This window comes from Staurois parvus, unplaced genomic scaffold, assembly GCF_062004578.1.
Source record: "Staurois parvus isolate SC_StPar_1 unplaced genomic scaffold, SC_StPar_1.0 ptg000169l, whole genome shotgun sequence".
Taxonomy (NCBI): Eukaryota; Metazoa; Chordata; class Amphibia; order Anura; family Ranidae; genus Staurois; species Staurois parvus.
In genome coordinates, this window is record NW_028317965.1 from 1,502,501 (window position 1) to 1,530,000 (window position 27,500).

At 41.9% G+C, this 27,500-nt stretch overlaps 1 protein-coding gene across 1 annotated transcript in view; it reads left to right on the top strand.

Moving 5' to 3' along the window:
- The window catches only part of PPP1R21 (protein phosphatase 1 regulatory subunit 21), a 147,549-nt gene that overhangs the window by 65,147 nt on the left and 54,902 nt on the right, over positions 1-27,500 (top strand). The window contains exons 8-12 of the mRNA XM_089676436.1: positions 3,582-3,634; positions 7,833-7,982; positions 15,570-15,671; positions 15,761-15,849; positions 25,110-25,246. Of these exons, the coding sequence (XP_089532562.1) occupies positions 3,582-3,634; positions 7,833-7,982; positions 15,570-15,671; positions 15,761-15,849; positions 25,110-25,246 (531 nt within the window). The remainder of the gene's footprint in view (positions 1-3,581; positions 3,635-7,832; positions 7,983-15,569; positions 15,672-15,760; positions 15,850-25,109; positions 25,247-27,500) is intronic.

Sequence of the window (27,500 nt, forward strand, 5' to 3'; positions counted from 1 at the left end):
AAATAGTATTTCATCATAAATCTTGGCCAAAATTTATTCTGTTATCTTTTTAGTAAAAAAACAAATAACCCAAATTAGTTTATAACTAAAATTATAATTTTGAAACTTTTTTTTTTTTTACTTTTTTTTTTTTTATATCCTTTTTTTTTTACATACTGTCACCCTAGCAGTACAGTGTCACCATGGTGGTGATGAAGATTTATTTATTTTTTTACACTGATTGCTTTTACACTCATAAAGGCTGTAAAAGCAATCATTTCTCCTTCTCTCTAGCTCTATTCTTGCAGCCATTGAGAACTACTGAGTGAGCTGTGATTGGTCGCAGCTTGTCACATGGTACAAGGCTGTTGTGAATAGCCTTGTTCTATGTGACCTCTGTGATCATTCACAGATTTCACACGTAAGCAATGATGTCACAAGTGACATCTTGCTTACTACTCTGCATGTGATCACTGATTGGCCAATCAGTGATCACATGATCGGGACCTCGCACAGAGGTTCCATCCGATGATCGGTGTTCCACTGTGTCCGGAGGACACAGCGGCCACCGGATTGCGGTGCTGCACGCTCCCAGGGAGCGTGCACAAGCAGGGTGTGGGGAGGCCATTTATAAACGGCCACCCGACCCTGCACTGCCGCCGTCCGGCCGTTGATATACAATGGCCGGATGGGAGGTGGTTAAAGATCTCTTCAGATGCTGTTGTGTGTTTTTTTTTTTTTTTGTTTTTTTTTTTTTTTTTCTTCCAATACCTTCATTCTTTGAGGTTTCCCACTTGTTCGATTTCAATTAAAAAATTTTTGGAATCATGCTGCAAAAGTGCAGAAAACTAATTAATTATGGATGATATGTTTACATTTTTTGTTTTTGTTTTGTGGACAAAAATATCGGTTGGTGAATGGAATCAAAAGCTCATTTAAAGTTGTCACTGTACTGGGCCAATCCTAAGTGGCCAAGGCATTCCTTACCCCACAGCCACACGTATACACACTATTTGATGGTTGGCTTAGTATAGGTGACAATTTCCTGGTCGGTTGGGACTATGATCCATATATAGCTGAGCTCAATCCTAGTCCTCAACTGATTATTGATTTGGGTGTACAAGATTGGGCATTGTGGGGGAGATTTACTAAAAATTGGAGTGTGCAAAATCTGGTGCAGCTTTGTTCAGAAGCCAGTAGCTTTATTGTCAAAGCATAAGTTAAAACAGAACTTATGTCATTTTTTTTTTTTTTAGGTCCCATGCAGTGGGGCTGTGCCAGCACTGCATGGCTTAACTGCTCGTTTTTTCCAGGGGGCTCCCAAAAAACTATACTTGCGCTGTCCTTTTGAATTCCCCAAAAACGGTGCTCCCCCATGTCCAGCGGTCCTGCTATCCTAATGCCTGGAGCCGGTCTGGAACAGTCCATTAACAAGACCACTAGGGCGCAGGGAAGCCGAAGCGACAGGGACCAGTCTTGCATTTGGGAGACCGGCGAATTAGGGAAGTATATCTTTGCTCTTATCACAAGACACAAATGATCAGCCCATGCAGTGCCGGCACAGCCCACTCCATGGTACAAAAATGTTTTTGCCCGGAACTCTGCTTTACCCCAGGTTCACACCTAAGCGTTTTCCTCAGCGTTTTGCAGAAACTCGGTACAGTCCATTTAATATTATTTTCTATGGGACAGGTTCACATCTCTGAATTTTCACCCGGTAAGTTTTTTGGAAAGGGTCAGGGACTTTTTTGAATGCAAAACGTTGCATTTTTGGTTCTATAGACTTCAATGGAAACGCTGCAGAAAAGCATGTATTGTGTTTTTGATGCGTTTTTTTTGTTAAAATCTGCCTAGCAATAAGAAAAAAAAAACGAAAAAACAAAACAAAACCGCAAAACGTCTAGAAACGCATCAAACGCAACCTGCATAGGTGTGAACCTAGACTTAAGACTGAAGTTAGAAGATGATTGGCTACAGGGGCGCGGACTGACAACTCATGGGGTCCCCGGGCAATAGGGGATCATGGGGCCCCTGTGTCCTTGCCCAAACTCAAAAAAGCCTATGAAAAAGGTAGCAGGGGCATCTCATGGGGCCCTCTACTGACCCCGGGCCCTCGGGCATTGCTCGAGTTTCCAAATGGTCAGTCCGCCCCTGATTGGCTACCCTTCACAGCTGCACCAGGTTCTGAGTGCTCCAGTTTTAGTAACTCTCCCCTGTATGTCCAGTGTATGTTTTACATCTAGTCTGCTATTAAAAGATTGATCATCGTCTGCACCACTTATCTCACTTCTCTTGTGTGTGTTTCTGTGAAAATTGTGGACATATTCTTGTTTTGATAACTTTTTATTATGTTATATAGTAAAGGTTTTACAGACAATGTAATTACTGTAAATGATCCTTGTTGAACAATGCATCATAAATTAAAAGTATTTGCAAAATGTAAACAATTCAACAGATCGCAATTACAAAGCATGTGATAGGGCTGCGGACCAATGCGGCGCTGCGCGTTACACAAGCAGTCAGGGCAGGGGGATGACAGAACTGCGTTTCAGCCTTCTAGAGTCAGAGGTCCTAACCCAGAGTACCACTTGCCAACGTCCACTAAATATCTGTTTTGAATAAATCACAACATTAGGAACAGAAACAGTGGTTGGTAATAGAGGGGTTTTGGTAGAGAGAGGGATATAAATGATAAAAGAAAAAAGGGAAAGAGAAGAAAGGAAATTGCTCCCTTTGGACAAGATCCTGGTCTACCTCCGCTGTACCCTGTTCCTGATCCTACACAAGTGATTGTGTGGCTACATTTGCATCAGTATTTAGGGTCGCTGTGAATTGTAGCGGCAGTCCCTACTGCGGCTCTCAGCGGTTAGGTGCGTTTGTCAGCCCCCCTCATTATAATGATAGGTCGACTGCGGCCACAGTTATTTTACCTGAGCTGATTGCTGCTGGATGCTAACAAAGTGTGTCCAGCAGCGATCACCACAGGTAATCTCTGTTTGTGAAGAGTGACACGAATACCTACGGCCGCCGGTGACCTGTCCTTTTAGTGAATGGAGCCAGCAGCCGCACATACCTGCTGAGCCACAACAGGAATCTCTGATTCCTACCACTACTATTTGCACTGGCCCTAATCACTGGTGTGAATCTAGCCTCACCCTAGGTTCACATTTGTGCGGGTGGTGCCGCTGCAGATCCGCACGAAAATCCGTGCAGCCGCACCACCCGCACAGAGACATGCGGGCACGCGGGTGGGTGCCATTCATTCTAATGGCTCGCCGCCCGCACTGGAAAACGCAACTGTACTGGGAACCAAGGTTCCCGTGTGGGCTGCATTTTCAAAAGAAGTGCAGGGACTTCTTTCATTGTATGTCATGGGCACGGGAGTCCATCCAAATGAATGGGCTCACATGCCCGTGCAAAACGCGGCCCGCACGGCCGCATAGATGTGTGCCGGGGGTAAATCTCATACCCAAGGATTCCAAATCTTTTCAGATCCTATCTTGTAGAATGCTTGCTAACTTTTCTTGAAGCATTTTAAGACATTTTATTTTTGGCCACTGATATATTTAACTGTACACATATCATTTCTGTCTCTGCTTTAGGAACTAGTGATTTCAATGCCTTGAATGTACCATTGCATAACAGAAGACATCAGGTTTGTGTAGTTTTTTTTTTTTTTTTATATATAACTGATTCAGAGTTACCATCTTACATTCTCTTGTATTTGACATTAAAGGAAGAAAGAAAAGATGGGTGGCTCAACCTTCTCCCCATCCTTGGAACCTGGAACATGGACCAGGCTGAGGACAAGGAATGACCATAGAGAACAGTAACCTCCCAGTCCTCACCTCTGCTTCTATGCCATGACAGGCTGTTATGTTCTATGGCCATTCCCTGACATCAGCCCAGTACATGCTCCAGCCTATGTGTACTACTGTCAACTTTGAGGGAGTAAAGGCTCAGCAAGAACTTTGTGTTTTTCTGAAGCAGGCAGTTAGATGACGGGTATCAAAGTAAAGGCTGGGGGTATATTTGGGTTCCATTTGGAAGTGGCCTAAACCTTTAGGAAAACGATAGTCTTGCTTCCCATACGTGCTTGGATTTGAATTTTTGTTCCTGTGTGTGGTCTCCTCTTCCTTGCTATTTTCTTACTACCTGGGAGTGTTGACACTTTGTCCATCAGAATGGCCCGCCTGTCAGAGGCATCTAAAGGCTTTGTGAAGCTGATGCAGGTATCTGTGGGCACCTCTAGAGGGTAGATTTATTAAAACTAGTTCATTCAGAATCTGGTGCAACTCTACATGGTAGCCAATCAGCATCTAAGTTCAGCTTGTTCAATTAAACTTTGACAATAAAACCTGGAAGCTGATTGGTTTCTATGCAGAGCTGCGCCTGGTTTTGCGTTTTTTGTAAATATTCCCCTAGGTGTCTTCACTTTATACACACAGCAGTTTTTCTTTGTTTTTTCTGGATAGTTTCTCATTAAAGTGATCCTATCACTGAATAACCATTTTTTTAAATGCCAAAGGATTAATTCCTGTCGCTCTACCAGTTTCTACAACTAATACCTGTCGGATGATTGGTCCCCTGACATGTGTTGAGGTTCCACATCCTGGCTGCTCTATCACTACATGACACAGTAATGAAGGGGCACATAGGAGCAACCCCAGTGCACTGCGGGAGGCCAGACATCCAACACCCTGAATTGTGTTTGAATGAATAATATACTGTTTAGCAAGCTTATCTCTGAAAGTAAAAGGTAAGTAGTCCTTTTCTTAACAGGAAGGTGTTTTACTCCCCTCAGCCGATTCAATGTCTGTGAGCTCCCTCACTAGCACAGACATCTTCTTGTTAGATTCTTCCAGGTTCAGGATCTCAGGCCATCTTTATTGGCCAGGCTTGGGTGATCTAACTCCTGCATATGGCCATGGGAGTTGATTCAATCCAGCAGATGCAGAGTCTGTACACTGAGATGCACATGAGCAGCTCAGCATACAATGTAAACCGTATGCAAGGAAAATGGTAAGAATGTGTCATTGAAGAAAAGACCTAGTATGCCTCTTCTGGAAAACAAAATACCTTTCTGTTTTCAAATTTTGTATTTTCAACTAAATGCCACTCTGAGTGTTAAAGTGGTTGTAAAAAAAACCTTCTATTGTCAGCTTCTTCCCATCCCCCCCCCCCAATACATACCAGATCTTGATCCAGCGCTGTGCCCAAGAACAGTGGTGCTGCTCTCTCTTACTCCTCATTGGACTCGTGAGATTGCTGTCAATCAAATCCAGTCAAGATGCGGATCATACTCCCGATGTGAGTTTCCCATTGTGCAGCATAGATGGCCAGACCGGGAGTCTGATCCATCTCATTCACACCCAGAGTGTTGACCAATCACATTACTGCTCACATTACTAACAACTACAGTCTGAATGGGCGGGACTGTGGGCGTGAATGAGATGGATCAGACTCCTGGCCTGTCGTATGCTGCACAGCGGGCAGATCAGACCGGGAGACTGAGACTCTTAGATCCACCCACTGCAGCGAACAGTGATGTATTCACCGCTCGCTTTACTAGAACTACAGTGGGGATTGTACAAGATCGGTGGCCAGGGGGAGAGAGGGCACAGCAGCCACCGGTCATATAAACAGGATATAAGGGGAACGTGTGTGTATATACAGTATCTCACAGAAGTGCATAAACCCCTCACATTTTTGTAAATATTTTATTCTTTTCATGTGACAACACTGAAGAAATAACACTTTGCTACAATGTGACGTAGTGAGTGTACAGCTTGTATAACATGTAAATTTGCTGTCCCCTCAAAATAACTCAACACACAGTCATTAATGTCTAAACTGCTGGCAACAAAAGTGAGTCCACCCCTAAGTGAAAATGTGCAAATTGGGCCCAAAGTGTCAATATTTTCTGTGGCCGCCATTATTTTGCAGCACTGCCTTAACCCTCTTGGGTATGGAGTTCACCAGAGCTTCACAGGTTGCCACTGGAGTCCTCTTCCACTCCTCCATGGCAACATCACAGAGCTGGTGGATGTTAGAGACCTTGCGCTCCTCCACCTTCTGTTTGAGGATGCCCCACAGATGCTCAATAGGGTTTAGGTCTGGAGACATGCTTGGCTGGTCCATCACCTTTACCCTCAGCTGCTTTAGCAAGGCAGTGGTAGTCTTGGAGGTGTGTTTGGGGTCGTTATGTTGGAATACTGCCCAACGGCCCAGTCTCAGAAGGGAGGGGATCATGCTCTGCTTCAGTATGTCACAGTACTGTCATGGTTCCCTCAATGAACTGTAGCTCCCCAGTGCTGGCAGCACTCATGCAGCCCCAGACCATGACACTCCCACCACCATGCTTGACTGTAGGCAAGACACACTTGTCTTTGTACTCCTCACCTGGTTGCCGCCACACACGCTTGACACCATCTGAACCAAATCCGTTTATCTTGGTGTCATCAGACCACAGGACATTGTCCAGTAATCCATGTCCTTAGTCTGCTTGTCTACAGCAAACTGTTTGCAGGCTTTCTTGTGCATCATCTTTAGAAGAGGCTTCCTTCTGGGATGACAACCATGCAGAACAATTTGATACAGTGTGTGGCATATGGTCTGAGCATTGACAGGCTGACCCCCCCCCCTTCAACTTCTGCATCAGTGCCGGCAGCAATCATGCATCTATTTCCCAAGGACAACCTCTGGATATGATGCTGAGCACGTGCACTCAACTTCTTTGGTCGACCATGGCGAGGCCTGTTCTGAGTGAAACCTGTCCTGTTAAACCGCTGTATGGTCTTGGCCACCACACTGCAGCTCAGTTTCAGGGTCTTGGAAATCTTCTTATAGCCTAGGCCATCTTTATGTAGAGCAACAGTTCTTTTTTTTTTTTCAGTTCCTCAGAGAGTTCTTTGCCATGAGGTGCCATGTTGAACTTCCAGTGACCAGTATGAGAGAGTGAGAACGATAACACCAAATGTAACACACCTGCTCCCCATTCACACCTGAGACCTTGTAACACTAACGAGTCACATGACATCGGGGAGGGGAAATGGCTAATTGGGCCCAATTTGGACCTTGTCACTTAGGGGTGGACTCACTTTTGTTGCCAGCGGTTTAGACATTAATGGCTGTGTGTTGAGTTATTTTGAGGGGACAGCAAATTTACATGTTATACAAGCTGTACACTCACTACGTCACATTGTAGCAAAGTGTCATTTCTTCAGTGTTGTCACATGAAAAGAATCAAATATTTACAAAAATGTGAGGGGTGGACTCACTTCTGGGAGATACTGTACTCAAAACATTTCTTCTTGGAGTTCATATTTAAATCTGCTAAATACATTTCAAGTGCACCAACAATAAACGAGTCTTAACCTGAGTAGAGAAGCCTGTCAGCTGCCAGCATTTGGCACAGAAGGACTCTTGCTGTCTCTGTGGAAGCAGTTGTCTCTCTGCAGAGGTGAAATGGCCCACTGCTGAGTCAGAGCCAGCTTTGCTATATATATATATTTTTTGTATTCGAGACTATATCCCTGTACTATAGCTCGTGCTTGGTGATGTCTGCTAAGTGTTCATTTCAGCATCAGATATCTAAAGAGGCCCATAGGACTCTTAAAAAGAAAAAAAAAAAGTTTATGCAATATTACTGCACAAGCAGCTATTAGATTTTTCTTTTAACAGGTCAACTTTAAGCAATTCTGTCTCCAGATAATGAACATTAGGAGGATCTATGATGTAGTGCAGCGATTACTTGTACATTGCAGATAGTCTATGAATTCAATTGAATGTTGTCTGTCTTTCCTCTGCTGGTGAATAGAATGAATTGATGAGTCCTCAAATTCTTTTTCCAGCTGAAGGCTCGGGAATTAGCTGGTCAGGCTCTGGCCTTTGTCCAGGATCTAGTCACTGCTCTCCTGAACTTTCATACATACACAGAACAGAGAGTCCAGATCTTTCCTATAGACTCCTCCATCGATGTCATCTCGCCATTAAATCAAAAGGTAAAGGAACCCAAGCATGTTTTTATGACTTTGAATATGGAGATGTTTAACTCATGATTGGTAGTCAAAATAATGATGATGTAGCGCTATATGTTAATATCTATTATGTGGATGTGAGAAACACCCATTACCTGTAAACATACAACAACATATATAAATAAAGTAGATCCCGTTTTCTGTGTTAGATCTGACCGGATCTATTAGGTGACTTACAAGTGGTTAGCTGTCCAAAATAAGAGGTTCAATGGTGAACCTACACAAGTGATTATACCTATCCCCCACCAGGGGATCAGCCCATTCAAAAAATAAGTGAAGAAATGAAAAACAGTGAATCCCTATACAGGGATATATGCTACCACATATAAGTGATCAGTGTAATGACCCGTATCAGTTGTTAAACCACAAATGTTTGCCAATGTCCATAATGAACCGACATAATCATACGTGGGAAAAAAACACACAATAATGACTTTTCCAAGCGTGCTCCTGTGCTGGTGCAAGTGGTGAGTGATAATCCTAAATAGCAGGCATGGCCGCTCACCTTCCCGCTGCGACCCACAGGGGCCAAAGCGTCTTTTGGATCGCTCAGGATCCTGCGTGCAATCTCCAGGTAAGGTAGGTTCCACAACCCCCACTGGTCTCTCCTTCAATTTCAGCTACTCTTCCATACACAGGTAGCAGTGTATATACCCATATATGCACATCATGTTGGAATCATACAATGATAAAACAAAGATCCTCCATAGTGCAACACTGCATATTTATTGTTTCAACTCACATTTAAGCAGATAATAACAGGCTTTTAACACCACTATACATGGGTGTACTGGATGCATTCTGGTGTACTAAGATGGCGCTCACCGGACGTGCTTCACCACGCCGCATCTACGCGTTACGCCACGCCCATGTGGCTTCCTCAGGATAGCATCATGGTGTTCCTAAATGGTATTTATAAGGGGATCTTGATGTTAATTGGTTGGTCTACAGTATAGAGCCGCCACGGTCATTTTCTTGTAGTTCCGATTATTGAGGACATAACATAATATCTGTAACTCCTGATTACCCTAATGCAAGAAAAAGATCATCTAACCCAAGAACAAAAAAAGGAATATATTTCACCTTAACAGTGCTAGGTGTGGTGCCCGCGATAGTGAGCAAGTCTTTTTCTGTTAACAATAAACCACATTAATGAAGCATGCCCTATGTGTCTAGGCTGCATCATTATGTATAACTCGGAACTTGCGCTCACTCTTGTACAGTGCAGTTGGCCCTGAACATCCGGTGCGAAGAGTTATAGGTCTGGCTGGAGTAGCTGAAGTACATAGATCACAGTGGGTTACTCCCTCTCCAGCTCCTCCATTCAGTAAATGTCTTGCATTCTTCTCAGTGGCTGCAAGGTGCTCTGTGATTGGAGGAGAGAGTGGATGAAAATTATGCTGTCCCTCTCCTCCAATCACAGTGCACCTGGCATTCAGTGAACACAATTCAAGATGAAGCTGGAGTACGAGTGGTTATTTGAGTGCTCCAGCTGAAACTGTAAGGGTTCAGTTGGACTTGGTTGAAAAATCAGGCAATTGAGCCATTGTTATCCCGCCGTTGTTTTCGGCAGGCAGTTTCACCTCCGTCAATGATCAGGTCAAGCGAATGGGGCCGCTCTGCCTCTGCCCTGCAACCATGTGCAATAATGCAGCATTTACAAGGTTAAAACAGGCAGTAAGGATGGGACATGTGGTCTTATCACCGTCTGTCAATTGCCTCTGAAAAGCGATCCACCGTGGATTGCTTTTTGGCGGTGCTGCAATTACAGCCACACGTCTAAAAACATAGCCTTACTCTTAGCATCATACATTCAGTTCTGACTGCACTGTTCAGATGAGAGTGAAAATCAGAGTTCGTAACCCCCTGCAGCCTACACACGTGGGACACATTTTATTAATGTGGATTTATTTTTATAGTACACATGTCAAAAAAATAGGTTTAGCTTGGAGTTCAGCTTTACACTACTCAGGGAGGATGGAGGGGAAAGTGTCTGAGTTCCAGTATCTGTGAAGGATGTGATCTGCCCTTACCAAGTATGCAGGTCAAGATTTTTAATAGTACTGTTTGCATTCCTGTTTTCGTGACCCATACCATTCCTCTTGTTACCCCGTCCATAGTACCTGAGCAAAGAGTCTGTTGTAAGCTCATATCTCCTGTCACATCTCTCTAGGAATCCCAAGATAGCAGCTGTGAAACTCTGCCTAAACATCAATTTTACATTTCAGTGTACCTTTCTATCATCCCTCCTTTCTGCATTTGGCTGGAATTCATATTTTTTTCTTTTGGGTGACTTCAGCCATAGAAATAATGGTTTCCGTAAATCCAAAAGGGAAGGATGATGTCAATTTTTTCATGGAAGATTGTGTGTTGAAGAGCTGTGAAATGAGATTGGGAGCACGAAATTGCCTCTATGTACAGTAACTATTGGATGGGATAGCAAGGGGAATGGCATGCATCTCCTTTAACCACTTCCTGACCGGCCGTTGCATATAAACGGCCGGACGGTGGCAGTGCAGGGTCGGGTGGCCGTTTATAAACGGCCTCCCCGCACCCTGCTTGTGTGTGCTCCCTGGGAGCGCGCAGCACCGCGATCCGGTGCCCGCTGTGTCCTCCGGACACAGTGAAACACTGATCGTCAGACGGGACCTCTGTGCGAGGTCCCAATCATGTGATCGCTGATTGGCCAATCAGTGATCACATGCAGAGTAGTAAGCAAGATGTCACTTGTGACATCATTGCTTACTACGTGTGAAATCTGTGAATGATCACAGAGGTCACATGGTACAAGGCTATTCACAACAGCCTTGTACCATGTGACAAGCTGTGACCAATCACAGCTCACTCAGTACTTCTCAATGAGTGCAAGAATGCAGACAGAGAGAAAGAGAAATGATTGCTTTTACATCCTATATGGGTGTAAAAGCAATCCGTGTAAAAAAAAAAAAAAAAAAAAATCTTCACCCCCCACAAGTAGTACAGTGTCACCATGGTGACACTGTACTGCTAGGGTGACAGTATGTAAAAAAAAAAATAAAATAAAAATGTAAACAAAAATGTTTAAAAATTATAATTTTTGGTTATAAACTAATTTGGATTTTTTTTCTTACTAAAGAGATAACAGAATAAATTTTGGCCAAGATTTATGATGAAATATTATTTATTTGCAAAATGTTATAAAAAAAAACATTTTTTCAAAATTTTGAACTTTTTCATTTACATAGCAAAAAAAATAAAGTGGTGAATAAATACCACCAAAATAAAGCTTTATCTGTCTCAAAAAAATGGTAAAAAATTAATTTGGGTACAGTGTTGCATGACCGCGCAATTGTCATTCAAATTGTGATAGCGCTGAAAGCTGAAAATTGCCCTGGTCAGGAAGGGGGTAAAAGTGTCCGGTCTGGAAGTGGTTAAAGATCAGTGACTTGATAAGAATTAATTCGATGATGATGAAATGTCACATTCCTGCAGTCTCAAAAACAAACCAGCAGTGGTAGCTCTCCTATTTTTATAGTGACAGGTCCCCTTTAAAGATTAATGTGGACAATGCTGAGGCTACATTCATACAATCAGCAATTCCAGGCATTTTGTGGCAAATTGCCGGACCATGAAAATGTTCAGCTTTATGAAAAGTCCAATTTCACCCGCATTATAATATAAAAAGCAACTTCTCTGCACACTCTAATGCTGCTTTATTGAAGGATAACTCCACCATTTGATGAAAAGTTGAATGAACTCTAAATATATTTGTCACCCCTCTCAACCCTGCCACACATGGCAGCCATGATGCTCCGTGGTGTTGGTGTAGTGGTCTGTGCACCGTACACCACAATACACAGCCATGGAGTGAGTATCCATCATATTGCTTGCAATGACAAGTGCTCTCTGTTCACATGACTGCACTGACCAATGAAAAGCGGTTATTTTTTCTGGAATATCTTACGGGAAGAAATAGCCTCAGATGCGGTTATCATTGTGAGCATTTTGTTGGATACTTACTGAGCTGAAACACCGGCAGCCGGGGGCATCACAGCCTCAATGTGCAGTGTGGTGCACAGAGGTGGTCAGGGTGTTTATTATTATTATTATACAGGATTTATATTATTATTATTATACAGGATTTATATTATTATTATTATACAGGATTTATATTATTATTATTATACAGGATTTATATATTATTATTATACAGGATTTATATAGTGCCAACAGTTTGCTCAGCGCTTTACATTATAACGGGAGACAATACAGCAACAATACAGTTCAATACAAGAGGGTTAGGAGGGCCCTGCTCCTCGGAGCTTACAATCTGAAGGAGGGGATTGAGTTGGTTCACCTTTTTCTTTTTTTGTGAAAAGATGAATTTTTAATTTTTAGTTTTTTTTATATTTTTTTTTATTGCAGTCAGTCATAAACATCAAATGGTTGTGGGATTGCACTTTTTTTTTTCTTTTGATTTAGGGCCAGTTTTAGTGAAGCTGTAAAATGCAGATCAATGGAAGAACATCTGAAAAGCAATTTCCAATATGTTCTATCCTCACCATAATGTTGCATTGCGTTGGGCTAAAATTCAAAATGTAAACGTCGACGGACGTCAAAATGTGTGTCAACAGACACCAGCACACGTTAAAACGCGACTAAAATGGATGGAAATGTACATGCATTTTAGCACAAGGGCGGCACAGTGGCTTAGTGGTTAGCACGTCTGCCTTGCAGTAAATGGGTCATGGGTTCAATTCCTGACCATGGCGCCTCCTGCATGGAGTTTGCATGTTCTCCCTGTGCTTGCGTGGGTTTCCTCCGGGTGCTCTGGTTTCCTCCCACACTCCAAAGACATGCTGGTAAGTTAATTGGCTCCTGTCTAAATTGTCCCTAGTATGTGTATGTATGAATGTGAGTTAGGGACCTTAGATTGTACACCCCTTGAGGGTTAGGGACTGATGTGAATGTACAATATATATGTAAAGTGCTGTGCAAATTCACAGCGCTATATAAGTACCTGAAATAAATAAAATAATAAGTCAATGTGAATTGGCCCTCACAGTTAATATGTTCATATTGATAATGTACACATTCAGGCAGTCCTACTATGCAAAAACTTTTAATGGGATAGTTTTTTTTTTTATTTTTTTATTATAGATGCATTTGGGGTGTACATACTTTATGGAGGCTCTGATTCTTGCTTGACAGCGTATCCTTTTTTTAACCCCTCCAAGTCTACGAGGCAGGGACTGTTTGAGAACAATAGACCTCCGCAGTCTCTACTGATGTGGAATACCCACAGTGCTCCATGTAGTCATAGACACCCATGCGATTTAGGCTGCCAAGGCTTTAGATCACATGAAAGGGTTCAGTAGCAGCAGCTTATTTATGCATATGCTGCACATGGACATACAGTTCTTGTAAGACTTGACAAAACATATTTTTTTAAACTACAAGCAATATATTCTTCATAGAAATTATCTTAAAGTATAACTAAAGGCAAAAATGTTTTTTAGTTTTGGATAGATTAGAGCACCTGTCAGTTTTTATTGCTGTCTATGTCCCTGATAGGAAGATTCACCCTCTCTGATTGTCCTGTTTTCCATTTTTATCAAAAGGGAAAAACCCCCCCAAATTTTGGGTTGTACCTAGAAGAGTATCGGAGAGGAAATCCTCCAATGGGGACACTAGTTCTTGTGACCTGGGGGTCTCCAAGGAATTCCCTTAATTTGCAGGGATTTCCGTTCACTTCCTTTTGGGCTATGGGACGGGAAGTGAAGGGAAATCTCCCCAATGGTTCACAGATGACAAAAAAATAAACTGAGGGGAGGTTATAACCCTCTTTCCAAAATAAAAAAAATAAAGGTTTTGCCTATAGTTCTACTTTAAATGGATGAACAGGAACGCATTTGCATTAAGTCCATGTGATTCTTATGATTTTAGTTCCAATTGCTAGAACTTTGATTAGTAGCAGATATTGGTAGGGAGGCCTCACAGCTTTGCATGCACGTTAATTCTGATTCATGCACTTACAACAGGTAGTGTATAGATATTGTGCATTGACTTTCAGTGGCATCCCCAATGCTCACCTAATAATAAAGCATGTGTTTCCATGCAGTGTGCCGAAAAACAAACACGGCAGGTATGTTTTTGGCCATGCATGGACATCATCACCTAACCTTCGCCAAATCGTTGGGTTTGTAGCTACATAGAGATATCTTCACATGATGCTTTTTTTCTTTGGGTACCTGATTCATCTACTGTCTCTGATCCCAAGATATTTAGAATACATACACCAATCAACCATAACTTTATGACCACTCACCTTATATTGAGTAGGTCCCCCTTTTTCCACCAAAACAGCCCTGACCCATCAAGACATGGATGCCACTAGGCCTCTGAAGGTATGTGATGGTATCTGGCACCAAGCCATCAGTAGCAGATCCTTTAAGTCAAGTAAGTTGTGAGGTGGGGCCTCCATGGATCGGACTTGTTTTTCCAGCACATCCCACAGATGCTAGATTGGATTGAAATGTGGAGAATTTGGAGGACAAGTCAACATCTCGAACTTGTGTTCCTCAAACCATTCTTGAACCATTTTTGGTATGACAGGTCACATTATCTTGCTGAAAGAGGCCACTACCATCAGGGAATACCATTACCATGATGGGGTGTACTTAGTCACCAACAATGTGGTATGTGTCAAAGTAACATTCACATGAATGGCAGGACCCAAGGTTTCCCAGCAGAACATTACCCAAAGCATTACAGCTTCTTCTCACACTTCATCCTGGTGCCATCTCTTCCCCAGGTAAGTGGCACATGCACCCTGTCATGCAATGAAAATGTGATTCCTAGACCACGCCACCTTCTTCCATTGCTCCGTGGTCCAGTTCTGATGCTCATGTGCCCATTGTAGGCAATTTTGGCTGTGGACTCGGATCAGCATGGGCACCCTGACCAGTCTGCGCCCCATACACCACAAACTGCAATGGCCATTTTTTTTTTTTGCTTTCAACACAGCTTCAGGGACAACTTGTTCACTTACTGCCTCATATATCCCACCCACTTTCAGATGCCGTTGTAGCGAGATAATCCTTGATCTTCACTTTACCTCTCAGTGGTCATAAAGTTATTGCTGATCGGTGTATATGCAGCTTTTTAGCTCAGAGATGTCTTATTGCAGATTTGAGTGTCTAGTTATGCCTATATTTGACCAGCGGATGGCAGTGTTTGCCAACAGTCTCCATTTCCGCATGTTGGGTTTCTCAGGGCTCAGGGATTGTGGAGTCTTCATCAATAATCCCTTTACATGTTACAGTGCATCTCATTTTGAAGAATAGGTAATTATTGCACTCTGTTGTACAGACTTGAGATAACACAAATACTCCTGTTTGAAAACTTTATTCCTTTGAAGGATTAGCATGCTATGTGATTTCAATTTGATTTTTGTAGTATATCAGGGAAAAAAAAGAGACATTTAATTGACAGTGATGTATCCACTAAGCTTGATGTAACATATAAGTGGCCCACTTTGGATCCTCTAACTGGCTGCCTTCCATCACGCAGTTCTCGCACTATCTCCACGAAAATGCCTCTTACGTGCGTCCTCTGGAGGAAGGAATGCTCCTGTTATTTGAAAGCATCACCGAGGGCACCATTACCGTCCTGGTAATATTTTCTATCTCATTATCTCCTTCTTCCTCCATCTGTGAATAAATCTGTCCCTTTTAATGTCTTATTCCAATTTTCATCCCCAGGAAACTGCGGTGAGGCTGCAAAATTTTTCTGAGCACTTTACATCCTATGTGTCTTTTCTGCAAAAAATTCTCCCGTATCAATTAAAAAGGTATGCAGATTATAATGTATTCCACTCCAGACAATAGTCATGCACATACTGATTATTGAAGCTCTGAAAGAATATATAGATGTACAGTTTAACTTGCTTATATATGCTTCATATGTTTTTAAAGCTTGTTTCTTCTCTCCTTCTCTAATTACATTAAAAACTTTCTTTCTTTATGCTGACTCGCCATATGCCACCCCAGAGGTAAAATCAGGCCTGCGATGGGAATGACTGTTATCTAAGATGACAGGTTATAAGGGCGGGTCATTTCATGGACTTAAAGGGGGAGGATAATGCTGCATGGGCATCACCAATATAGTCACGGATCACCCACAAAGGCAACTAAAGTAGGAGCCCAGGGCTGGATTAATGTCCAGGGGGCCCAACTACAACCCTTATGATCCTGAATAATTCCAAGAAGAAAGCAATATTTATCAAAGCCATTCACTTCCTGGCCTTTGACAAGGGAGAATACATTTTTAGCAGGGTGGATTTGATTTAAATCAAACTGATTTAAATCACGATTTAAATCACTAGTCAGTAAGGCTTGATTTAATTCCTAGTTTTCTACATAAAGACTAATTCTTGCTGGTATAACTTTAATATGCAAGTAGATGAAGATTTTTAGAATAACAACTTTTCATATTAGTTTTTTTATCCCCAGTTTAATAGGTTAATCATTCATATTTGGACAACTTTTCTGTTGTATTTAGGAAGGAGAAAAATAATCATTACCTTAATAATAATAATTTAAATAGATTTATTCAACTGAAACAATAACATTCCAGCATATGTGATTTGCTTAAACAAACATCCATGTTTGGTAACTAATTTGTCTAAACAAAATATATATATTTTAAGAAACTTAGACTGTCAGCTCCTTCCTCGACGGGGAGAAAGACGGCAGATTTTTCTTTTAAAAAACGAAAAATCGGTCGTTCAAGCGGCCGACGTTACCATCAATGGTAAAAAAAATCGGTCGATTTTCATCCTGTCTACAGCCAAGTGTCCCTGCAGAGAGCTCCGCTATTTCTTTGACAGTTCCTTGACATTTACAGAGGTTGCAACAATGTATCTATTTGTTTCCATTTAGGATACAGATTTTTTTATTCGGAAACAAATAGATACAATGTTGCAACCGCTGTAAATGTCAAGGAACTTTTTGCCGTACTGGAATTCCTCTAATTTTTCATCCTTCTTCTTCTTCTCCTGCATCATCATCATCCTCTTCTTCTTCTTCATCATCATCATCCTCTTCTTCTTTTCATCATCATCATCCTCTTCTTCTTCTTCGTCGTCATCATCCTCTTCTTCTTCCTCTTCGTCGTCATCATCCTCTTCTTCTTCCTCTTCGTCATCATCATCCTCTTCTTCTTCTACTCCTTCCTCTTCATCATCATAATCATCCTCTTCTTCTTCTTCTTCCTCTTCATCATCATCATCCTTCTTCTTCTTCTTCTACTTCTTCTTCCTCGTCATCATCATCATCCTCCTCTTCTTCTTCTTCTTCTATTTCTTCTTCCTCTTCATCATCATCATCCTCTTCTTCTTCTTCCTCTTCATCATCATCATCCTCCTCTTCTACTTCTTCTACTTCTTCCTCTTCATCATCATCCTCTTCTACTTCTTCCTCATCATCATCATCCTCTTCTTCTACTTCTTCCTCATCATCATCATCCTCTTCTTCTACTTCTTCTACTTCTTCCTCATCATCATCATCCTCTTCTTCTTCTACTTCTTCTTCCTCTTCATCATCTTTTTCTTCTACTTCTTATTCCTCTTCATCATCCTCTTCTACTTCTTCTACTTCTACTTCCTCTTCATCATCATCATCATCATCCTCTTCTTCTTCTACTTCTTCTTCCTCTTCATCATCATCATCCTCTTCTTCTACTTCTTCTTCTTCTACTTCCTCTTCATCATTATTATCCTCTTCTTCTTCCTCTTCTACTTCTTCTTCCTCTTCATCATCTTCATCCTCTTCTTCTTCTTCTTTTTCTTCTTTTTCTTTTTGTCTTCCTCTTGCAGGTCACTGCTCATGCGCAGATTTTTTATCGGTAAAAAATCGGCCGATTTGCCCATTATTGCCGCGAAAATCGGCCGATCGGCAAAATCGGGCGATTTTTTTCCAACTTTACCGAAAAAAAAAAAAACGGCCAAAATACCAAAAAACGGCCGAACAAATAGCCCACTAACGATCCGAAAATCGGCCGATTTTATTTTCGGCCGAAAAATCGGCCGATTTTCGACCCATCTATGGCCTGCATTAGTTTCACTTTCTTCTTGTGCAGATCTATTCCACTCCAAACAATCAGAAAAATATTGTTTCTATTCTATTCACTGAACTTCTTGAAACTTATCACTGAAGGGGTTGATTCTGTATTCATAGGTTTGTAGAAGTTAGGATGAAGGTCTTTTTCTTAACTCTGTTCATGTTATAACATTTTTGCTGTGAAGAAGAGGCATGTGATCTCCGCTGAGTCAAATTCAGTTTTGAGAACTGCAAAAGTAAACCAATCATCTGTGATAATATCTTGTAGGCAGAGAAACTGCCCAATAATCTTACAAAAACCTCTGGAAGAGCATGACATTGTGAATGGATTCATGGAATTTATTTACCAAAAAAATTAAACATATACAGCCTTATTCTACATAATTAAAAAACTAATCTTTATTTCATGATGGAATAACCTTTGGATGGTAATATATTTTCCTTAAAAAGCATTTTATTTAAAAAAATCTGATTTAAATAAAAAAATCCGATTTAAATTAAAATTTTTTTTTTTTTTTTTTTTTTAATTTTTTTTTTTTTAAAAATCATTGATTTTTATCCACCCTGATTTTTAGGCAGTTGGCATCTGGTTGGGAAGGGTAATACCAATATGGGGGTTCCAAATTGGGCAGCTTCTCTGTGCCTGTTGCAAAGATGCTATCTTGCCTATAGTCCCATCAATTCTACTTCAATCCTCCTATTGTCATTTGTAGGCAGTAGTACTGTTTAAAGGGGACCTTCACCTTAAGGCTATGTTCACATCTTCACGTTTCCTGCGTGACACATTTTGTGCAGGCACAGCATTCTATTCATTTGAATGGGCTGCTGTACCTGTGGGAAATGTAGGAAAAGGTCCTCGGACTTCTTTCCAAAATACATCCATAGGGCAGCTGCACAGGGCCAGGACTATGTCGCAGTGTCTTGCAGTTTTATGCACCCAATGCATGGGGGTGCCATTAAAGTGGTTGTAAAGGCTCAAGGTTTTTTACATTCATGCATTCTATACATGAAGGTAAAAAAAATCTTCTGTGTGCAACAGCCCCCCAAGTTCGCACATCACTGAGCAAGGTCGCAAAATCGTTTTCAGTGTCTGACGGATTTCCCCCACGAATCATTATCACTCAATTCTGGAAGTGGTTCTGATTTACTATCGCTGTTCTCTAGCTGATCTAAAACCGCTTTTGACCTAAAGGGACGCTTTTTGGACGCCATGGAGAAAGAACAGTAAATATGCAGGCAGGGCACAAGACAAAGCACTCGGGACAAAATGTATGTGAAATGGTTTGATACAGTAATGTTTTACTATGTGATTTTAGTGATTTTAGTGAATGTCACTTTTTGTCATTTTCAAATTTCCTGCCGTTCCGTCCCCCGTACGTCCCGACGTCACAGGGGACGGAACCCAGATGACAAATGTCGGCATCGGCCGGAGGACATTACAGGGGACACTGCAGGAGGGACATCGCAGGAGCGCAGGACAAGGTAAGTGATCGAGGGATTGCGGAGCAGCGCCGCATGGTAAGCCCGAGTGTAGCTCGGGGTTACCGCTTGTGGTACTGAAACTTTACCCCGAGCTACACTCGGGAATACCGCCAGGGAGGCTAATAGGACTTCAATTGCTTTGGAGTCCCGATGCAAGCAGAGGGCAGATTTGTAAAGCGCGCCGCTGTGCTACATTAATGTCAGGTTTTTTTTTTTTTTTTTTAAAGCCACCATACCACTCACCGTGTTATAAACGGACCCCTTAGAGTCGGTAACAGCCGAAAACCCTGATGCAGGTCAATCAACCTTCTTATGCCATTATTTAATCCTCGCTGTTGCTGCGGTTGGCGTTCTCAGACGTGAATCTGTAACGGCGTTCATATTTAACCTGCTTTGGTGTCATTAGTAGAATATCTGGCTGCAGCTGTAATATCGGGAGCTGTGAATATCCTCGGCCCGGGGAGAGAGTTTTGCCCGCAGCTCGGAGTGTAATTATAGTTATTCCCAATGGGTTCACACAACACCTCTTTGCCAAGCCGCGTTGCTTTGACTGAGAAGGAACCAGAGTCTGTTTCAAAGGCCGGAGCTGCTGGTATCTGTCCTCTGACAGCAGTCTTTGAATAATAACGCTGCGCTCTGGATGCATCTGACATTGAACAAATTCCCCAGCCGCACAGGCCCACTGGCAACCTTCGCTGTACAAAATGGTGGCAGTAGATCAAAATGAAGGATGAGAAGGCAGTGACAGCTGGAGAATGAGATATATTAGACACCGCGCATAAAAACATGGTGTACGCTAGGATTTTATTTTTGAGGCTGAACTCCAGGCATGATCTGCGTTGCATGCTTACATTGTTTCAGCTTGGCACAATGAGAGTATGTATATCTCATACCTGGGGGCTGCTGGGGAGGCTGACAATCCCTGTAGTAGTCAGTGCTACTACGATGATGGCTGCAGTCTTCCAGGTACCGTGCTGAGAGGCTGTCCTTCTGCTCACTGTCCACTGGGGGTGCTCAGTCAGGACAGCCACCATTCATATAATGCCTTGTGTACATATATTTTTTTTATCAATACATGGTGTTTTCTGATTGGATGAGGTAGAGAGGAGGGGAAGTGATATCATGATCTCCACTTTGTCCCTTCTGAACAATGATCACAGGGGGTGCTTGCTGTGTACAGCCACCATTCATAGAATGCCTTTTTTTAATCAATACATGGTGTTTTCTGATTGGATGAGGTGGAGAGGAGGGGCAGTGATGTCACTATCTTCACTTTGTCCCTCTTGCACAGTGACCACAGGGGGTGCTTGCTGTGTACAGCCACCATTCATAGAATGCCTTTTTTTTTCTCCAATACAAGGCATTCGCTGATTGGATGAGGTGGAGAGGGGCAGTGATGTCACTATCTCCACTTTGTCCCTTCTGCACAATGACCACAGGGGGTACTTGCTGGGTACAGCCACCATTCATAGAATGCCTTATTTTGTTTTCAATACAAGGCATTCTTTGATCAGATAAGGTGGAGAGGAGTGGTTGTGATGTCCCTATATCCAACTCTTCCCTTCTGCACACTGACCACAGAGAGCGCTTGCTTGATGAGGTGTGGTGATGTCACAAGCTCGACCTTGTTCCTCTGTACACTGACCTCAGGGGGTTGCTTGCTCAGCACTGCTGCCATTCAAAGAACAGCTTGTGTTTTTCTCAATACAAAGCTTTCGCTGATTGGATGAGGTGGAGAGGAGGGGGCAGTGATGATATCTCAATGTCCTCCAATCACAGAATGTCTTGTACTCCCGTGAATGGCAGCAGTGTTCCCCCTGTGGTTATTGTATAGAGGGGAAGCCGCTCACTCAGCATTGCCACTGTTCACAGGGCCTAAAGGCTTTCTTTAATTGGACAAGGTGGTGATGCTGAGATCTCCTCCTCGCCCAGTCAATGAATGTCTTGTATTCCTGTTAATGGTGGCAGTGCCAAGCAAGGTTACATATACAGCGGGTAATATAGGTATTGAACATGTCACCAATAAAACACTGCCTATACTCGCCGTGCATCGGAGTCTGGGTACGTGGTGACGTCGGTGCCCCTCCCCAACGCGTTGCGCCACAGGGTCACGTGGCTTCGTCCGGGGGATATGATTGCTTCAATCACGGCGGGTATAGGCAGTGTGAGCCCACACGCCGCTCAGGCTGGATACAGTTTTTATATCAAAAGCGCTTTGTTGGCTTTTATCTAGTAAGTGCGCAATTGGCACTAATAAATCTCTATGCTTATCAAGGATAAGGCACTATTCCTTTCTTGTTTTTTTCTGGCAATACGCTGAGCAACAGGGAGAAAATAAACAGCAACTCTTGGAGGGAAGATCTAGTCCAGGATTTATTTACGGCAGAACAGTAGGAGCAAAAGAGGAAAAACATTCAGTCTTCTACTAATAGAACACCAAGTAACTCATTTCATCTTGAGAGGTGTCATTTTGGAAATCATGTGAACAGTCCATTTGCAGTATATAGTCCCACTTAGATGGGATTTGATATATGAAGGGATTATCAATTCTATTGGACATTTATGAATTCTTTCTAAATTTATTTATTCATTTAATTATTCTTTCAATTCTATTGGACATTTATGAATTATTCTTTCTAAATTTATTTATTTATTTATTTTCATCCAATTATTTTTTAGATTATTTATTTATCTTTTTTTTTTTTTTTTTTTATTTATGGATGTATATTAATGAGTTGTATATTTTTTTATATTTTTTTTTATCAGGAGTAATTAAGGGTAAATTATTTATTGATCATTGAATATTATTTACTATAAATTGATTTTATTTATTTATTCACGGTTTTTACATAAGGGCGCGGCACTACTTTTCACTTTTTTTTTGCTAATGTTTGTATATTTAATGAGAATATAGCTAGGTGCTAGCGAACTTATTCTAGAACAAATATTTATAGTGGCTCATAGGATATTTCCAATTTAGGATTGCTTTCTAATTACTGATAGATTTCAGCTGTTGTCTTGGCTTTCCATGTCTTTTCGCACCTCCCTTTCTTCATTCAATACTTTTTCCCCTGTCATTCCACTTTATTACAAACAACTTTAATTTCTGAACGTATTTGTTTTGGTTTCTTTGTATGTATGGATTGCATGGGTTGTTACCAACATGTGGTGAAAATTTCATGTCAATAGCACCTTTAGACATTTACCAAGAAAAATAATGACGTGTTCAGTACTTTGTACCTGCTGTATATTATACATTCACATCAGTCCCTAACCTTAAGGGGTGTACAATCTAAGGTCCCTAACTCACATTCATACATACACATATTAGGGACAATTTAGACAGGAGCCAATTAACCTACCAGCATGTCTTTGGAGTAGTACAAGTCATTCTCTGATTAGATAAGGTGGAGATCATGACATAACTGCTCCCCCCACCTTGTTCAATCAGAGGGTGCCTTGTATTGAAAAAAGCATGTCTGCATTTTTCCGCAGTGCAACGGATGGCACTGCATGTAACTGCACAACAGTGCAACACCCTACCCTGCTGTGCAATGATATTAACCTCCTTAGCGGTATTCCCGAGTGTAGTTCGGGGTAAAATTTCAATACCAAGAGCGGTAACCTCGAGCTACACTCGGGCTTACCATACGGCGTTGTTCAGGGAGTCCCTGCAGCACTTACCTTGTCCTTCGCACCTGCGATGTGTCCCCTGCAGCGTCCCCGGCCATCTCCTCCAGCCGATTCCGGCATCTGGCTTCTGTGTTCCGGTCCCTGTGACGTCGGGACGTACGGGCGCCGGAACCGGCGGAAAATTTGAAATTTTTAAAAAATGTCATTTTTGCTGTCATTGCTGTTTCAATGCATTTCACATATATTTTGTCCCTACTGCTTTGTCCTGTGACCTGCCTGCATTTTGAATGTTCTTTCTGCCTGGAAACTTAGAAAAGTCCATGGCGTCCAAAAAGTGTCCCTTTACGTCATAAGCGGTTTTAGAACAGCGATAGTAAATCAGAACCACTTGCAGAATTGAGTGATAATGATTCGTGGGGGAAATTCGTCATCAGACACTGAAAACGATTTTGCGACTTTGCTCAGCGATGTGCGAATTTGCCTCTGTATTTCAAATTTCAGTGTTTTTGGTTTGAATATATTATTGAATTAAATGTATTACTATTATATTATTATTTTTTATGATTATTTATTAAATTATAATTTATGATTTCGTGTTTCAAGTTTTATCATATCCGGAATGTTTACTAGACTCTTGTTCAGACAGATTTCAGTGAATTATTTCTAAATATTACAGCCTACAATAAAAAACTACACATTTCCATGCAAAAAAATGTACCGCTTTCAGCACAAAAAACTGGAAAGAATCATACCGCCGAGGAGGTTAACTGCTTCCCGACCGCCCTATAGCAAAAGTACTGCTACAGGGTGGCAGGGATGCACAAAATCACACATATATAGGTGTTTTTGCTTTTTCAGGTAGGGGGCGTGCACTCTTCCTACCCGCGCCACTATTGGCTCCTTGGCATGTCAATCACTGGGTCCCGGCTGCCGATTCTTGGCAGGGACTTTGTGATCGTCGGCGGAGCTGACAGGGGAGAGGTCTGTATGTAAACAACACAGATCTCCCCCCTGTCAGCATGAACAGGCTGCTTTGTATTGCTCTGCACAGCACAACAATACAAAGCAGCTTGTCTACATAGTAAAACACACACAGCACACTGTTAACCCTTTGATCGCCCCAGATATTAACCCCTTCCTGCCCAGTGCCGTCAGTACAGTGTCAGTGCTTTTTATTAGCACTGATCACTGTATTAGTGTCACTGGGGATGTCAGTTGCAGTTAGTCAGTTCCTCCCAGTGCCAGAATGCCCACCACAGTCCCGCAATACGTCGCTAATTGCCACCATTACTAGTAAAATAAAGAAATAAAAAATCCCAGTATATATACTGCCATTTGTAAATGCTAGAACTTTCACGTAAACCAATTCATTTACACGTATTGGGATTTTTTTTTTTTTTAGCAAAGACATGGAGCAGAATACATTTTGGCCTAAATTTATGATGAAATTTAATTTGTAAAATTTTTTTTACTGAACGTGTTTTATAGCAAAAAGTCAAAATACAATTATATATATATATATATATATATATATATATATATATATATATATATATATATTTTTGGTCTTTTTTTGTTTATAGCTCAAAAGAAAAGCGCACAGATGATCAAATACCACCGAAAGAAAGCTCTATTTGTGGAAAAAAAAGGACACATTTAATTTATGTACAAAGTTGCATGACTGCGCAATTGTCAAAGTAACGCAGCGCCTTGTCAGGAAGGGGGGGAAATCCTCTGGAGGGCAAGTGGTTAATTTGCTCTGTGTAGTATTTAAGGACACTATGGTTAAAAAAAACGAAGGATTATTTTGGTGAAGTTGACTGTTGGGACCTCTAATAGAAATGTTATTCCTGTCTCTTGATTCTCCTAATCACAGTCTGGAGGAGGAGTCGGCGTCACCACTTTGCACAGCACCGTTACAGGGGCGCAATCTGGAACTCCACAGAGACATGAAGAGAATGACGGCAGCGTTTGAGAAACTGAAGACGTACATCTCCCTCCTCGCCTTACCCAGTGAGTCTGAGCTGCTGTTCAGTTCTGGATGTTTTATTTGTATGATTATTTTTATTTCCTCTCTAGTTTGTATGGAACACCTACTCCCATTTATACTGACATATACAGCACTGTGCGAAAGTCTTAGGCAGGTGTGAAAAAATGCTGTAAAGGAAGAAGGCTTTTTATTTTTATCAAAATGGAAAGTAAATGAACAGAAGAGAAATCCAAATCAAATCAATATTTGGTGTGACCACCATTTGCCCTCAAAACAGCATCAATTCTTCTAGGTACACTTACACACACAGCCAATGTCACTATGAACTATCTTCAGTGGAAAGTAGAACAAGGAGTCCTGGAAGTGATGGTTTGGCCCCCACAGAGCCCTGATCTCACCATCATGCAGTCTGTCTGAGATTACATGAAGAGACAGAAGGATTTGAGGCAGCCTACATCCACAGAAGATCTGTGCTTAGTTCTCCAACATGTTTGGAACAACCTACCTGCCAAGTTCCTTCAAAAAATGCAAGTGCGATTTCGGAATTGATATCGCATCTAATGAATGTGAATGTCAGTGTCTTAACGTGCCATTTGCTGCAGCAGTAGTTCTTGCATTACTTTCTCTGCAGTTTTGTTGCGATTTCACATACATAGAATATAATGGAAATCGAACTGCAAATTGCAAGAAATCGTTAAAATCTTCACAAGTAGCAATAAAGACTTCAGAAATCGTATGTGAAATCATGCTAAAATCGCAGCGGCGTGACCAGTAACTTAGTGTACCTAGAAGAATTGATGCTGTTTTGAAGGCAGAGGGTGGTCACACCAAATATTGATTTGATTTGGATTTCTCTTCTGTTCATTTAATTCTTGTTTTGTTAATTGATTAAATAAACTATGACATTACTATTTCTGAAAGCATTCTTAATTTACAGCATTTTTCACGTGTGTGTTTAACCACTTCACGCTGGCACCTCTTGCCCCTTTAAGAGTTTCAGAAACCAGGAGGCGGGGTTTAGAGTAATGTGTCACGTGATCGGGAAAGTCCCGATCGAAAGAGGAGATCGTGACCTTTCCGTGAGTACCGGACATTTGTGCAGGGAGTGCGCGCGCACTCTCAGCACATATGTTCTTTTTAATGGAACGCAAATGTGCGGCCGTTAGGCGTCCAAGCCCAGACGCCGGGAGGCCGCACATTTGCGTTTGGCCGGCATGAAGAATTTAAAGGAGATCTATGGTCATAGCGTACACTTTCATTTTATAATATCAGCATTGTAATACCAATACAAACAACAGTTAATTCTGACCGTTCAATATAAGATTACTTGATAAATCTTCTTTCATGTTGTGAATGCTGTCCGTCTTTCCGCAACTTCCTGGTTTCTCGCCATGATTTGCAGCTTCTCCTCTGTCGTTTACTTTCAATTTGTAAACACTACAAATCCCATGGTACCTTGCTGCCTTCAAGCAGTGATTCCTGTACTGGCTCCGCCTCCTCTCAGCACCTCTGTAGTTCAGAAGGCAGGCTCTGTGATGTGTGTGACACAGCAGTGCCTATCACAGGACATAGTGACTACAAGTTACGGAAATCAAAGAAGGAAATGAGTGGGGATCTTCACAAATTAGGTTTACAAATTTAAAGCGGAGTTCCACCTGAGAACAAAAAAAAAAGTCAGCAGCTACAAAAACTGTAGCTGCTGACTTTTAAAATACAGACACTTACCTGTCTTTCGGTCCCGCGGTGTCCTCACCACGGCTGGTTTCACCAGCCGTCTTCTCTCCCTGGCATCTTCAGTGTGGGCACCCGGCTGTGACAGCTTGCGGCTTCACAGCCGGGTGCCGACTTCGAATGTGTGAGTAGCGCTGCGTTTTTTGAATGGCTCCGTAGTCTTCTGGGACCTGTCACATGTCCCAGAAGACTACGGGGAGGGAAGGGAGGAGGGGGAGGACGACTTCCACTTCCGATCGCCTTCCACTTCCGATCGCCTACGTGGGAGCAGGTACCTGTCAAATTCACCCCCCCTCCACTCCCCAAAGGTGGGGAGTGGGGGACAAAGGCTTAAAGCAGAACTTACCCTTTTGGGTGGAGCTCCGCTTTAAGGATAGTTCAGATTTATATGAGCAAGCTATAAATAATTGATATACTGAAAATTAATATAAGATTTTACATTTTGACCATAGATGCACTTTAACATAAATGCAAAGCAAACACTGTACTTCCCAGATCATGTTTTCCTGCATTTAAATAAAACAAACACCGAAAACCTGTATAAAT